The following is a 13,540-nucleotide window of genomic DNA, read 5'->3' on the forward strand; positions in this document are numbered from 1 at the left end:
CCCAGCCACGAGTGTGGACGCCTCCCTAGCCAACGAACTGAACTCCTTTTATGCGCAGTTTGAGTCTGGCAACAACACCACTAGCTCCCCGGCTAATTCAAGTTACAGGGTCCTCAGCCGAGGACGAGGCCTTCTTCGACATCATGAATAGCGGGTTCTTCAAGGACGATGCTAACAGTTGGGTCTAATTCCGTCAGCATCAGCATCCTCCCAATAACAGGGTCCAGGCCCTCAACCGCCTTATCCCACTCCGCTGGACCCTTAACAAGGCAGCTAGAAGTGAAGGATCACTTTGTGGACTTTGTGAAGAACATCTTTCGCAGTGGACCCACCCAAAACCGGCGCCCATGCTGAAAGATGGTGGGTAGCCCTGGTTTCTACCAAGCTTTGGAGTCTACCAGGTCCTGGTTTGCTTCAGGACTGAGGCAGCTGCGATCATGGCCGACATTCAGCAGATGTTCCTGGTCAGGGAGGATCACTGTGACAACTTTCGTGTGGTTTCGCAACCACCCTTCCCAGCTGTGGCCATCTATGGCCTGCAGAGGACCGTTACTGAAGAAGAGAAGGAGTACAGGACTGAAGCAAGACAGTAAGTGGTACGTCACTTCAACTACGGGTTGAAGTCATTGGCCAAGGGCTTACAAGATCTCCGCTTCATTCAGGACTCCCCTCCCATGCAGCTGTCCACCGACACCTTCACCTTCCCAGTAGCAGCTAATGAAAGACCTCACGGTGTGCCTACGACTGTCAAAAGCCTATTGAACCCTCTAGGGTTTTCCGCACCTGTCAGCATCCAAGGCGGCGCCAGCCTGAGAGAGCTTACTACTGCTGGCGACGAATGGGATGCCATTCAACTCTTCTCTAGAGCTCAGAGGAAAGAGGAAAGCGTATCTTCTGCGGCGCTTCCACCATGGCAGTTGGTGCCATCGCATACCTCAAGGTGGCTAATGTGGAAGCTCAGACTGAACCTGAACTGACCATCCCCAGACTTGAGCACCCAATTGGACCACCCGACGAAGGCTTTGACCTATTAACACTGGAACTGATGGGGAGCTCCGCCCAGCGGTTATTGCACTGCTGCCTCACAGAAAGAAGGTCCTGTGTTCAATTCCCACCTGGGGCTGGAGGGATTAGGGTCCTTTCTGTGTGGAGTTTGCATCTCCCCATGCTCACATGGGGTTTCCTCCATGTAACATCAGGGACCCCCACCAAAAACATGAAGAACATTGTCATCTGACCAGCGATGGACATTTGTAACCAGGTCCCCAGACACATTGTATGCTGCCCATTGCTCCTAGCTGCCCCCCCAGACGAAGGACAAGCCAGGATGGGTCAAATGCAGAGAACTCATTTCACCAGCCACCATTTGAAGTGTGTGTGTTGGTTGTGGTGTGTGTGCCGTCTTCTTCTTAGGAGCTATTACAACGTATTAACAGGTTATTTACTTGCAAGGAGACAGATCATTAATCTGCATAGTTCTGTACTGTTCCACAGTTTTATACTGCTTCCATTAAAGATACCAAATGTGAGCTCCTGTCTCCAGGTACGGAGTGTTTAGCTCACTGTATAGCCACGTACGACTAAAGCTGGTGAGGGCAGATGATTACAGAAAGTGTCATTACAATAATAACGACACTTCTCCAGTAATTATTGTTAAGTAAATAGTCAAGTACATTTTCCACATTTTAATGTCAAAAGTGTAATCTGGTATCTTTAATGTCAACATTGCAAAGTGTGGTCCAGGTTTTTATTACAAAGTGGTATTATAATATTAGAATTTGATTTCTCATTGTAGTTCAACCCATCTTCCAATTCACCATCACAGATACTTTTTAAATGATGAAAAAATAATTTCCCAATTATGAAAGTCATTTCAAAATTCAAACCTTTGAAAGAAAAGCCAAGCGAGGGTGGGTGGGTGACCAGCTGAGGCTGAGGAGAGGGAAAGGCAAGACTATTCGCTCATTGTTTCCGGTCAAACGGGGAACAGCTGGTTCCATGTTTCCACCTCAGCGCTCTCTCTCTCTCTCTCTCGGGGAACAAACACACAACATACATGCACCAATGTGTATAAACACCCAGCCCGCAAATGCGAGCAAATTCATGCTCCTTCGTAAATAATTAGACCCGCGGGTTCAAGGATGACTAATAAGTGGATACGTGACTCCGCTCTTTTACGCTAATAACCCATGATTCACCAGAATCATCTTCAGCTCTTACTCTCTGTAAGCCTGGGCCGGGGTAAAGATAAAACATTCAAATGTCAGCGGCAAGCAAGCAGCATACACAAATAGCCTCCTCCGCTACAAAGGAGGGCCGTCAAGACCCTCTATCACGACCAACCCTGTGAGTCACTTTCCCAAGGCAAAGATTTAGGAATCGTCGGAGGTGCAAGGAAGTCCCGATTTCAGCCAAAATGTATTTGATATCTCATTTCTTGTTTTTGTTTTCTGAAAACAAAGAAAAAACCTCAAATAATACACAGCAATCAAGACTTAACGTTTCGTTTGTCGCAAATTAATCTTCTAAATTACTCTGGAGTCGGGAGTCGACCCGGTGATTGCAGCCGGGGACACAAAGGGTGAAGGTATTTGTTTTACATCATATTGAATGTGACGATTCACACTTAGCCCTCTTCCTAAATCAATCATTTTGACCGAATTCAATGATTATTGTGAGAATTCCATTCGTGACTGAATCGTATGAAAAATCAAACAAATCTTTTTACAGTCATTCGTAAAGAGCCGAATGTCCAAAAAGGGCCAAACTTTCCCTCACTAATATACAAACATCCAGTACAGACGAGAGCGCCAGATCGTCCGCTCAAGTGAGCGCTCGCTGACCGCACAGCTGCAAACCATTTCAGCGCAAACCAAAGGATGGCGATTATTTCTTCATTTATCATGTTTGTTTGGGTTCTATTTTATTAAAACAATTTTTTATCTGATGCAAGAGATGCCCCAGAATCACTGAATCCTAAATTCCAGGCTGATTTATTGTTAAACATAGTGTTGAAAAACGGTCCGTCTGAACATAAAAAATAATACGTTCGGAAACAGTCTTTTCTGTTTTCTCTTTCCGGCCCCTGAATAATTGATGCCGCTCGCAGCCTCCTCCATAATTCACCCTCATCTGACGTGGTAGGAGAGAGAGAGAGAGAGAGGTCAGAAATAGAAATAGCCCCTCGCTCTTCTCCTCCTGCCAACGCCTTTGCCTCTCCCCCTGTTCCTCCCCGTTTCCGGGCGGGAGCAGCAGCAAGAACAGCGGCGGCGGCGGCGGCATCAAGGCCAGAATCAAAATCAAAGCTCACCTCCTGACTGAGTCTTTCTCTTCGAATGAGCTTTCGTACCTCATTACGGACAAGCCGGGGAGATGTGAGGTTTATCATAATAATGAAATCTCCCTCTGGGGAGGGGGGGGCAAGGGGTATGGCGTTCGGCGGAGCAGCCTGTTTCCAGTCCCCTGGAATCCCAGTGCGAGCACATTGGGAGCAACTGGACTGGAAAATCAATGATTCCGGCAGATCCCGAAAAGATTTTGGCAGCCCCTGTGCTCTCCACTCAATCCCACGTAGGGAATGGAATGGAGGGCTCAGACCGCAGCGGGGACATTTGACTCTGGTGACATTGATTGATTTTTTGTTGTTTTTTTGCCGTTGGTGTTCAACCATTTTCCTGCCACGGCACAATTTTAACAATGAAATAATCCCACAGCACTATACCACCATCCTGTTCACCACTAAAAACATCAGAAACACATACAACTGGGCTCATTATTATGGCCTACGAGTAGTTAGTGATCAGACAAATCTTTTAAATGACTGGTGGCACCATTCATATTGAATGTGACTGATTTACTCTTTGCTTTCCACCAAAATAAATATAGATGACAGAATGAACTGAAATCTTTGTGAGATTTCCATTCACAACTCAAGAGCCTAACTGACTCTTCTGTTCACAGGAAGTCCTCCCCTCGCTCACCGTGCGTTAGACCGACTGAATGAAATGAGTGACTCGTCACGAACCGAATCTCAAAAACAAGTAAACTCTTTCATCATTGCTTATACTCATCACTTTCAGAATGAGACTTGTTCTGATGAACACAGAGCTGCTATTCTTCCCAACCAGCCTTGCAAGTTTGATCTTGCAACATAAAAGCTGATTCCCATTATTTGATTTTTTAAGTGGTCTTTTTTACCAAGTTACAGTAAGAGGACTAAGGGATGAAGCCTGTTTTGGGGAAACTTGATTACAAAATGTCAGCTGAAATGCCGCAAAAAAAGAAAACGTACCTCGAAGAGGCCTGGATTTCTATCTTTAAAAGAATCCATATTTAGGTACTGTATGAGCTCTCTCAGAATAGATTTTTAGGGCTAGCTTTTAGGATCTTTTAACAGCTGGTAAGGGTCGTCCAAGGGGACTATGATTTAACCAGCAGTTTCGCTGACTCATTTGTCGAAACGGTACGCTTCACAATTCATAGTGAAATAGTGATCGACTGAGTCCAGTGTCATCCGGTGGCCTAAATAAATTTCCGGGGCACGGATACAAAACAAAACTAAACACATGAGCCAGCGCAGGTGGAATACTGGCAGACAGACATACAGACAGACAGACAGACAGACATTTTTATAGATAGACAGAGAAAGTGAGAGACATGCATATACTCAATAAGAATGACACTCAGAACAGATAGACAGATGCACAGACATACTGAATGACTGACAAACAGAATGACAGATGGGCTGATTGGAGGACTGTGAGTGAGCTGAAGCTTCAAGCAGCTTAATACTGACCTGCAGCAATAGCTCGCCTTCGGGCAGCCAAGTGTCTGACAGTCCTGAGGTTTTGCTGTTGTCATTGTTGCCGCCGCCACCAGCAGCCACGCCATTACAGGTTGTTCGGCTCTTCAGGGCAACTGCAAGGGGGGAGAGAGAGAGAGAGAGAAACAAGGGAGGGCAGAGGGGGGAGAGATAGTGGAGAGCAAAATGGGATGGGGGAGGGGGCGGAGGGGATGGGCTTTAGTCCTGTAATAATGTTTGCAAACCACTGCTGTGAACGTCAGAAGGCCTTATGTTTAGTGCACCAAACAGGCCGCCAGAGTGCCCAGATCCCCACCACTCATTAATGATGCATCGCACGCTCTCTCTCTCTCTCCCTCTCTCTCTCTCTCTCCCTCTCTTTATCAAACCAAACATCCCCCCCACCCCCCACCTCAAAATACAGATCTTTCAAGTGGTCTAACCCAGCCCTCCTCACATTGTAAGCACCCATGCCAACTGAAAAGCGCAATTCGCCCCACATCGGTGTAGCGTCTCCAGAGAGAGCTCTTGTTTTGGCAGTCCTGCATTGTTACGATGTTTTGAGGTTAGTGTGCGCACACTGCTTTGTGTAACTCGGGTCACAACAAGTGCGCTCATGCCGGCGCTCAGCTTGCGTGGCTGGGCTCGTGCCTCATATCGAGTCGGGGTCTGTGAAGTCAAGTACAGTATGACTCTGAAAGTCAGCCAGTCGTGATAAAGCGGCAGAGCGGGCTTCAGTAGCAACGACCGCCCCTTTACCATTTCAACGCGGAGCGCATTTCATTACACAAAATAAATCTTCTCTTTCATTCCTTACGTGTGTCCTAGGTGTTTCATGTAATATTGTCATAATATTACATGTCGTAGAAGCTCTGACTTTTCTTTATTCACGAGACGCACAGCCTCCACTTGACAATGACATGAGGCATTCCTCCCCATACTTTTCTGCCCTGCCCCGCCACTAGGCCTGGATCATCCCCTTTCTCCGCTTCTCCCGCGCTCATTGGCTGGTGGCTCCAGCTGTTCTCATCCAAAAAGGATTCTCCTTTTCCCAGGATGACATCATATATATATTTTTTTTATTGGAAGGCTTTGCGCTTTGCTTTGCCCACAGCGAAGGGACGCAAGTCATGCGCGCAATGGGATGAGGTGGCTCGGTATAAACATCTGAATGGTTTCATGGACTGAAACAGTCAAGGATCCCTGTGTGCTTGAGGTTGTTTGGTGACTTGAGATTTTAATAAATGCTTCCTACATAGCCTAAGATGATTTTCAGCTAAGCTAATTCAAGGTAGGCTTTGGTTCAGCACAAATGGCATAAAATGTGAAATTCTGGGATCAGCATTTGCACAAAGATGGTTGCTGAGACTGTATATTTTGGCAAACTAACTCCATCTGAGTACTTCCCACTATTTAAACACTTTGCGGCATTGCAGATTGTGCAGCCCCCTACAAAATAGTCAAATTTCACCAACCACTCAAGTTACGCCCCGGAACGCCGTTTGATTGAGCCTGCCAAATGTCCATTGCATCACTGTGATGGGAGACAAGAGACAATGGCAATAAGAAGGCCAAGGTTGAGCTGAGATGATGTCATGAGAAAGAGTCCAGCGGTCGAGCACATTAATCTCTGACCCCGGCACAGGAACACAGTGCGGTGACCCGCGATGGCCCCTGACCCCCAAGGTGATGTCTTGACATGATTGGGTGGCTAGGTCCTGGGTCAAAGCCTTTGTTGTCTGTGAAGGAGGTTAACAAGGCAAGTATTGGCGTGGTGAGGCGGACCAGCGTTGGGAGTGCCAGGAGCACTTGATGACATATGGGCTTTGTGTGAGAGCCTGACACGGCTTGTCCCTTCACACGAGACAGGGCTTTGCTTCGACACCCCTGACCTTATTCTCATAGCAACACCTTTGTTCGGCTTCTAATGGACTCCAAATTTTGTGTAGCCTGCCGAAACTATTATGTCCTTCACGGGCACTCAATTTGGCCTCCCAGTGGTGGGAACAAAAGGTCTGTGATAATGCTTGTCATTGATTATTGCTATGTCAATTATCTCTTAAAACACTTAAACATCATTTATGAGGTGTTTATCTCTGCTGGTGTTTATCTCCATGGGGGGAGTTGAAGTACTATAGTAAGTTATATTTCACATTTCACTTATACTGTAGTAAAGGGTATATTAAAATGGCCAGTATCTTGCTTGAATTTTTAGGATAAACACAGTGGATCAACGGAACCTTCATTCCAACACACACGGACACACACATAATATATTTTACATCCAGACCGTGAGGCAGTCTATCATGGTCTGTTGACATACATTGCGTGACAGCATTATGGCAATGTGATGTCATTATGGCAACTCATGGCAGTGATCCTGAGAGCGTCTCCATCTCTAGCCAGCTGCTTCGCTAAGCCCTGCTGTTTTCACTATTGTAGAGCGTTGTTATTCAGTGCTGCACCACCCCTTAAAATAGACCCCAGAAGCCACCCTGTGTTCTTTTGATCAATCTTGCAAGATATGAAATAAGAGTCAAATGGAGCAAAACATTTTGGAAGTATTTGTGTTTCTTTTTTTACAGGGGAAATAAGGGAATGAGGCTATAATCTGTGGTCTTTCTCTGTAAGCCTCTGTCGGCTTGACGCATGCAGCTACTGTAGGTAGAGCAGATGACATTATCTATCCATTTGATCGCACTGTGACGGCCGACTCATCTTTTTTTGTGTGTGCCTCTTTTTGTCACGAGTATAAACATTTGAAAAATAAACCTGCAGGTAAGCAGCGGCCACAGTAGCATAATCCAACCATGAAAAATGTGGGCCAACACAAAGCCCCTTGAATGGCCAGAGGAGAACAAAGAGCAGATCTTGTTATCAGGCTTCAGTGGGCAGCAGTGTACATAATGAAAAATTTACATCCTCGCTGCCATCATATACATGTGGCATAATAGCGCTCCGGAGGTTCCCCCGAGGGGTGTTTCCACTGCGCTGAATTGAACAGCTTGGCTTTCCCAAAATATGCTTGTCTCAGCATAAAGAGGTGTCCACCAAACAAACGATATAAACATCACAGGCCCAAAGTGGTCAAGGCAGCCCCCCAGTGCCCTCATCTACAGGACAAACATCCAGAACTTTCCATCCTTTATCAAACATGGACTTTGTTCATGAGTACATATAAACATCATCCACAGGCCAAGCACAGATACATCTTGACAGTGGTGGAAGAGCTGCGTATATTCTATATTTAAGTAGAGGGTACTACAAAAAAACATTCCTGGGGTCCCAAACAAACAAAAACAAACCCCCAGTGAAAGCCCTCTATTCAACATTCTACTCAAGTAAAAAGGTAGGTAAAGAGGTACTTGTTAAATTATGAACTTGTTCAAAATAATGACCTTAATGGTGGAGTAAAAGCATTAAGTCCCCTAATATGGAACTCGAGCAGATTCCTCAAAATTTAGTACAGGACTAGAGAAAAAGTACACAGTTGCACCTATTTCAGTTCTAATGGCCAGACTGACTATATTTTTTTTCAAATGGTAATTTTTCATAGTTTTTCAGTATCACCACCAAAGATCAGAGACCTTTCTTTGCTAAGATCACCTTGTGTCTACAAACTCAAGAGACTGGCCCTCTCGCCCCGAATATGATATTTTTAATATTTAATTTGAGAAATATGAATCATAGATTAGGTGTCAGGCGGGTCCTCTGTGAATGTGTTTCAGAACTGCGCCAGCTCAAACAGTGACGCAAGGCTTTATAAATATTTCCAGTGAACTCGAGCAGCGGATTCGGGCTGTTTTGTGATAACCCAGAGCTGAAAGCATTCCTTTCACGGCCCTCGCTCGGACTGCTAATGTGTCAGCTGGAGAATTTGACTGAGCAAACCTGACAAACGAGCGCTGACCCAGAAAATCAGACAGTTTTTTGAAAGGGCTGTGCACTCCAGCCCACTGCAGAGGCTCTTATTTCCATAATCATATGTATGTGTCTGTGCTGCCGGCGTTTGAGGTTTTTTTGTTAGAATATTGATATACACACACATACACACACACATATATTTATATATATATACAGTATATACACCAATCAGCCACAACATGAAAACAACTGACAGGTGAAGTGAATAACATTGATCATCTTGTTCCAATGGCACCTGTCAAGGGGTGGGATATATGAGGCAGCAAGTGAACAGTCAGTTCTTGAAGTTGATGTGTTGGAAGCAGGAAAAATGGGCAAGAGTAAGGACCTAAGCAACTTTGACAAGGGCCAAAGTGTGATGGCTAGACGACTGGGTCAGAGCATCTCCAAACAGCAGGTCTTGTGGGGTGTTCCCAGTATGCAGTGGTTAGTACCTACCAAAAGTGGTCCTAGGAAGGACAACCGGTGAACCTGCGACAGGGTCATGGGCACCCAAGGCTCATTTGTGCTCATGGGGAGAGAAGTCTGGCCTGTCTGATCCAATCCCATAGCTACTGTAGCACAAATTGCTGACAAAGTAATTGCTAGCTATGATAGAAAGGTGTCAGAACACGCAGCGCATCGCACCTGGCTGCGTATGGGATTGTGTAGCCACAGATCGGTCAGTGCCCATGCTGACCCCCGTCTACCGTCGAAAGCCCCTACAATCGGCACGTGAGTGTCAGAACTAGACCATGAGCAATGGAAGTAGGTGACCTGGTCTGATGAATCACATTTTCTTCTACATCATGTGGATGGCCGGGGTTAGGGTCTGATCCAATGGAGCATCTGTGGGATGTGCTAGAACAACAAGCCTGATCCATGCATGCCCCACCTCGCAACTTACAGGACTTAAAGGATCTGCTGCTAACGTCTTGGTGCCAGATACCACAGGGCACCTTCAGAGGTCTTGTGGAGTCCACGCCTCACCGGGTCCGAGCTGTTTTGGTGGCACGCGGGGGAGCTACACAATATAAGCGGTTATAGTGGTGGTTTTAATGTTGTGGCTGATCGGTGTACTTTCTGTGGCGGACAAAGGGGCGTGGTCAAGCACCGGCTGCGGATGACAACATGGTTCCCTTTTCCCGCGGCCACCAAGCTGCCTCGAATTGGCCCAATCAGCGCCCTGATTGGTCCAAATCAAGGCAGGGAGTGTTCTTAATGTTTTGTCTGTCATACAGAGAGGAAGGGGCGCATGGCTCTTGAGCAGCCCAGGAGTGGAACATCAATCCTCCTGCGCCCAGAGGACTATTCGCAACATTAATAATAGATCCTCAGAGATATATATATTGTGGCCTGCGTGCCAGACTCTGAACTCAACAATAAATCGCAAGCCATGTTGGCACACCACAGCCAGAAAAACTCCCTCCCTGAACCCCTATCTGTGGGTAGAAACGCCCACACCTTCCTTCTTGGGAGGCGGCTATGTTTGCCCCTGCGAGGGAAACGCCACTGGGGCTCATCAGCGACAACCTATAGGAGATAGTGGTTGCAGGGGGGATATGTCCTGACAGTGGGAGAAGGGGCTCAGTAAGGCTCTGGTAACAGGAGCAAACTGAAGCCAACACCATTTAGGCTACTGCAAATATTTGTAAAATATTTGACCGTTTTCAATTTGTCCAGCCATGCTATAACAGGATTAGGGAGATGTTCTTTGCTAACATCAGCTTCAAATGTTTGCCCGGTCTCTACATATGACATTGGCATCCATCCACCGCATCATAAAAGACCACTGTGTAGCATGGTTTGAGACAGATACACAAATATATACAAAAAAAAAAAACATACGCACACACAGAGACGACACAGACATGTATTCCGACTGAAAGCAAAAATACGTACAAACATTCAACATGACCCGACAGGTCAAAAAGGGCTTTTAAGGACAGTTTGCAATCAATCACGGACCCTTGATGAACTCCGACTGAGATTTACTTAAACTGCCAGACTTCTGACCATGTTCTTAAATTAATTGAATGAATTTAATTAAATGAATTTTTCAATTTGTGATCAAAACCCTATTTTTGTTAATGAACTACGTAGTCTTGACCTCTTGGTTGCTTTCTATATACATCTCTGAGTTGCTGGAGTCGTATGGGAGTTTTAGAACTTTGTGAACAATTGGGTGCCACTTCCATGAGGAGGGATACCCTGTGTGTTCCAGTCAGCCATCACAGGTTGTTTCCTTAGGTCTGCTGGTGGCTGAGCAGAACTTCAGTGACTTAGGTTGTCATGTTCTACAACCTCTGTGTTTTTGCTTCTATCATCTCACATTGCCGCACTTGTTGGTCAATTACTATGTCAATTAGTAGGTCAATCATTCCCTCTCGGATTTGTAGGCTTGTGCTCATAGATGTTCCTATGTACAATTGAGTAACATGGTGGCGCAGTGGTTAGCATTGCTGCCTCACGTCAAGAAGGTTCTGTGTGGAGTTCATTTTGCATCTTCCATCCCCACATTCATGTGGGTTTCCTCTGTGTACTCTGGTTTCCTCCCACCCTAGAGACATGCATGTTAGGTTCACACTCCTGCCGATGCCCTTGACCAAGGCATTGGCCAAGGACTTCAGTGGGTCCCTGGGCGCCACAAAGTGGCTGTCCACTGGTCTGAGATAGCTAGGATGCAGAGGACACATTCTCCCATGGGGATCAATGAAGTGATTCTTCAATATTGCCACACAGTTCTGTCTCTTCCGTTGGCCATCTTCTGGCAGCCATTGAGGAAGGTTGGTAACTGTTTCATCTGGCTCCTTGCACAGTCAATATCTTTGGTCGTTAACAACCCTGAAGATCTTTACTTTACGCCACTTGGTCAAGCTGTGGTGATGAGGGCTTCTGTACAGGCCTTTTTTTCAGGAATCTTCCACAATTGTTTAGCCTTCAATCTGGTGCCGGAATTGGCCATGTAAGGTCTTTGTTTTCAATTTGGTCTTCCTTTGAACAGTTTTCCTCTGTTTGATTACATTGTACATGCCATAGTTGGATAATCATGTCCTTTCCTCTATGTTTTCACTCTTTTAGCTCTTCCACTTCTGTGGGAAGAGCTCCATGCTTGACCATCAGTCATCGGATGATTGATTGATCCATCCATCCGTCTTCAGATGCTAGAAGCGCATGTCTTTCTTCTTGAACTTAATCTGACAATTTCTCTTGATGTCGCCACACCCCAATCCTTGACTTCTACATCTCTGGGGCACAACTCTTCTAGCTGCAGTCAGCCTGTGCTGCCGATCCGGCCTTGCTCCATGATGAGTGAAGTGCAATTCATCAATCACTTCACTTCAATGATGGTCTTCACTATCTGGATATGGGAGTCAATATTGCCAAACTGGCATTCCCGAAGGTTTGACCTATGTCAGTTGTTGTATCTTAATTCCTCTTGTCATTGACACTAATATTATTATTTAATTGATCAGGTCACAACATTTTATCTTAGAATATTGCAATAGGAGCAGCCTTCTGTCCATAATCATGTTTCATTTCTGAAGGGCACCAATGGGATTTCACAGCCATCTACTGATCTTGCAATCGATCTATGAGATGCAGCCGTGTCTTGTTTGTTTCACACATTGCAAATTTCTGCCGTCATGCTGCCATCATGCAGAATAACAAAAGCATGAGTCATAAAGTGCTATATTTAGACGACACGAGTGAGACGCATCAAAATAGTGGGGGCCCTTTTAGAAGTGCCTATATATGGGTCAATGGTCACACCACCCATATGACCCATAAGAGGTGTGCGATTGCTTATGCACCGGAAAGAGGCAGGCGCTAAGTGCTAAGGTTTACTTTGGCTTCAAGCCAGGACCCATTCATCCCTTGCATAAACAGGCTACATGGATTTCCGCACATCTAATTGTCTATAAGAGAGAAAGAGCGCTGCAGTGGGAGAGAGGGGGAGCAAATGTGCCTGTCAGCACGTACATATGCGTGCATGTACACATGTGTGCGGGCGTGCTCACGTGCTGTTGTGCATATGTGCGAGTGCATTTGCGTGTGAATTATTCTAGCAGTGTGTGAATGGCCTTCTTTACGACTCACGTGGAATAAATATAGAATGTTTCAACTCCCTTGCCCTCCACACACTGCAGTATATGAACACGCGATGCACACACCCCCGCACCAACTGACATACACATGGATGCACACAACTCATATACACACACACACACACACACACACACACACACACACACACACACACACACACACACACACACACACACACACACACACACACACACACACACACACACACACACACACACACACCACAGCCCAACATGAACACACGGTCTGTGATGCAGGGCCAAAGCACGCACCCTGTGCAGCTTTCGTGTCTCCCAAGGTTTTGTTTTTTTCGCGATCACATGACTCCATAGTTGCTTACGAGAGGCTATTCAGAGAGGTGGGAGGTGGTGAGGAGATGGGATTTAGGCGGGTTGGGGAGGGGTCGATACCGATTAACAGTCACCCCGCCCAAACCCGTGTTGGCCTGCATTCCACAAAGCGCCCGATCAGGGGGATGGTGTGTGTGTGAGTGTGTGTGTGTGTGTGTGTGTGTGTGTGTGTGTGTGTGTACAAGCCTGGCTTGGGGAGTTGGAGGAAGGGAGGTCCCGGGTGGAGGGGCTTCCTGATGGGATGACCCACAACTGATCACCGGATAGCTCCGCCTCCCCATGGTGCGGGCGGATGACCTACTGGAAGGAGGGGGAGGAGGAGGGGGATGGGGGAGGAGGCAGGACCCACCCCCTTGTAACGGAGCAACCATGACCA

The 13,540-nt window shown here is 46.4% G+C and overlaps 1 protein-coding gene across 1 annotated transcript in view; it reads right to left on the reverse strand.

Annotated features, from left to right (window-relative positions):
- Positions 1–13,540, reverse strand: part of LOC307244373 (aryl hydrocarbon receptor-like) — a 32,614-nt gene that overhangs the window by 10,939 nt on the left and 8,135 nt on the right. The window contains exon 3 of the mRNA XM_080019522.1: positions 4,796–4,917. Coding sequence (XP_079875648.1) covers positions 4,796–4,917 — 122 coding nt within the window. The remainder of the gene's footprint in view (positions 1–4,795; positions 4,918–13,540) is intronic.

The sequence above is a fragment of the Zeus faber genome (genome assembly GCF_960531495.2).
Source record: "Zeus faber genome assembly, chromosome: 18".
NCBI classification, from domain to species: Eukaryota; Metazoa; Chordata; class Actinopteri; order Zeiformes; family Zeidae; genus Zeus; species Zeus faber.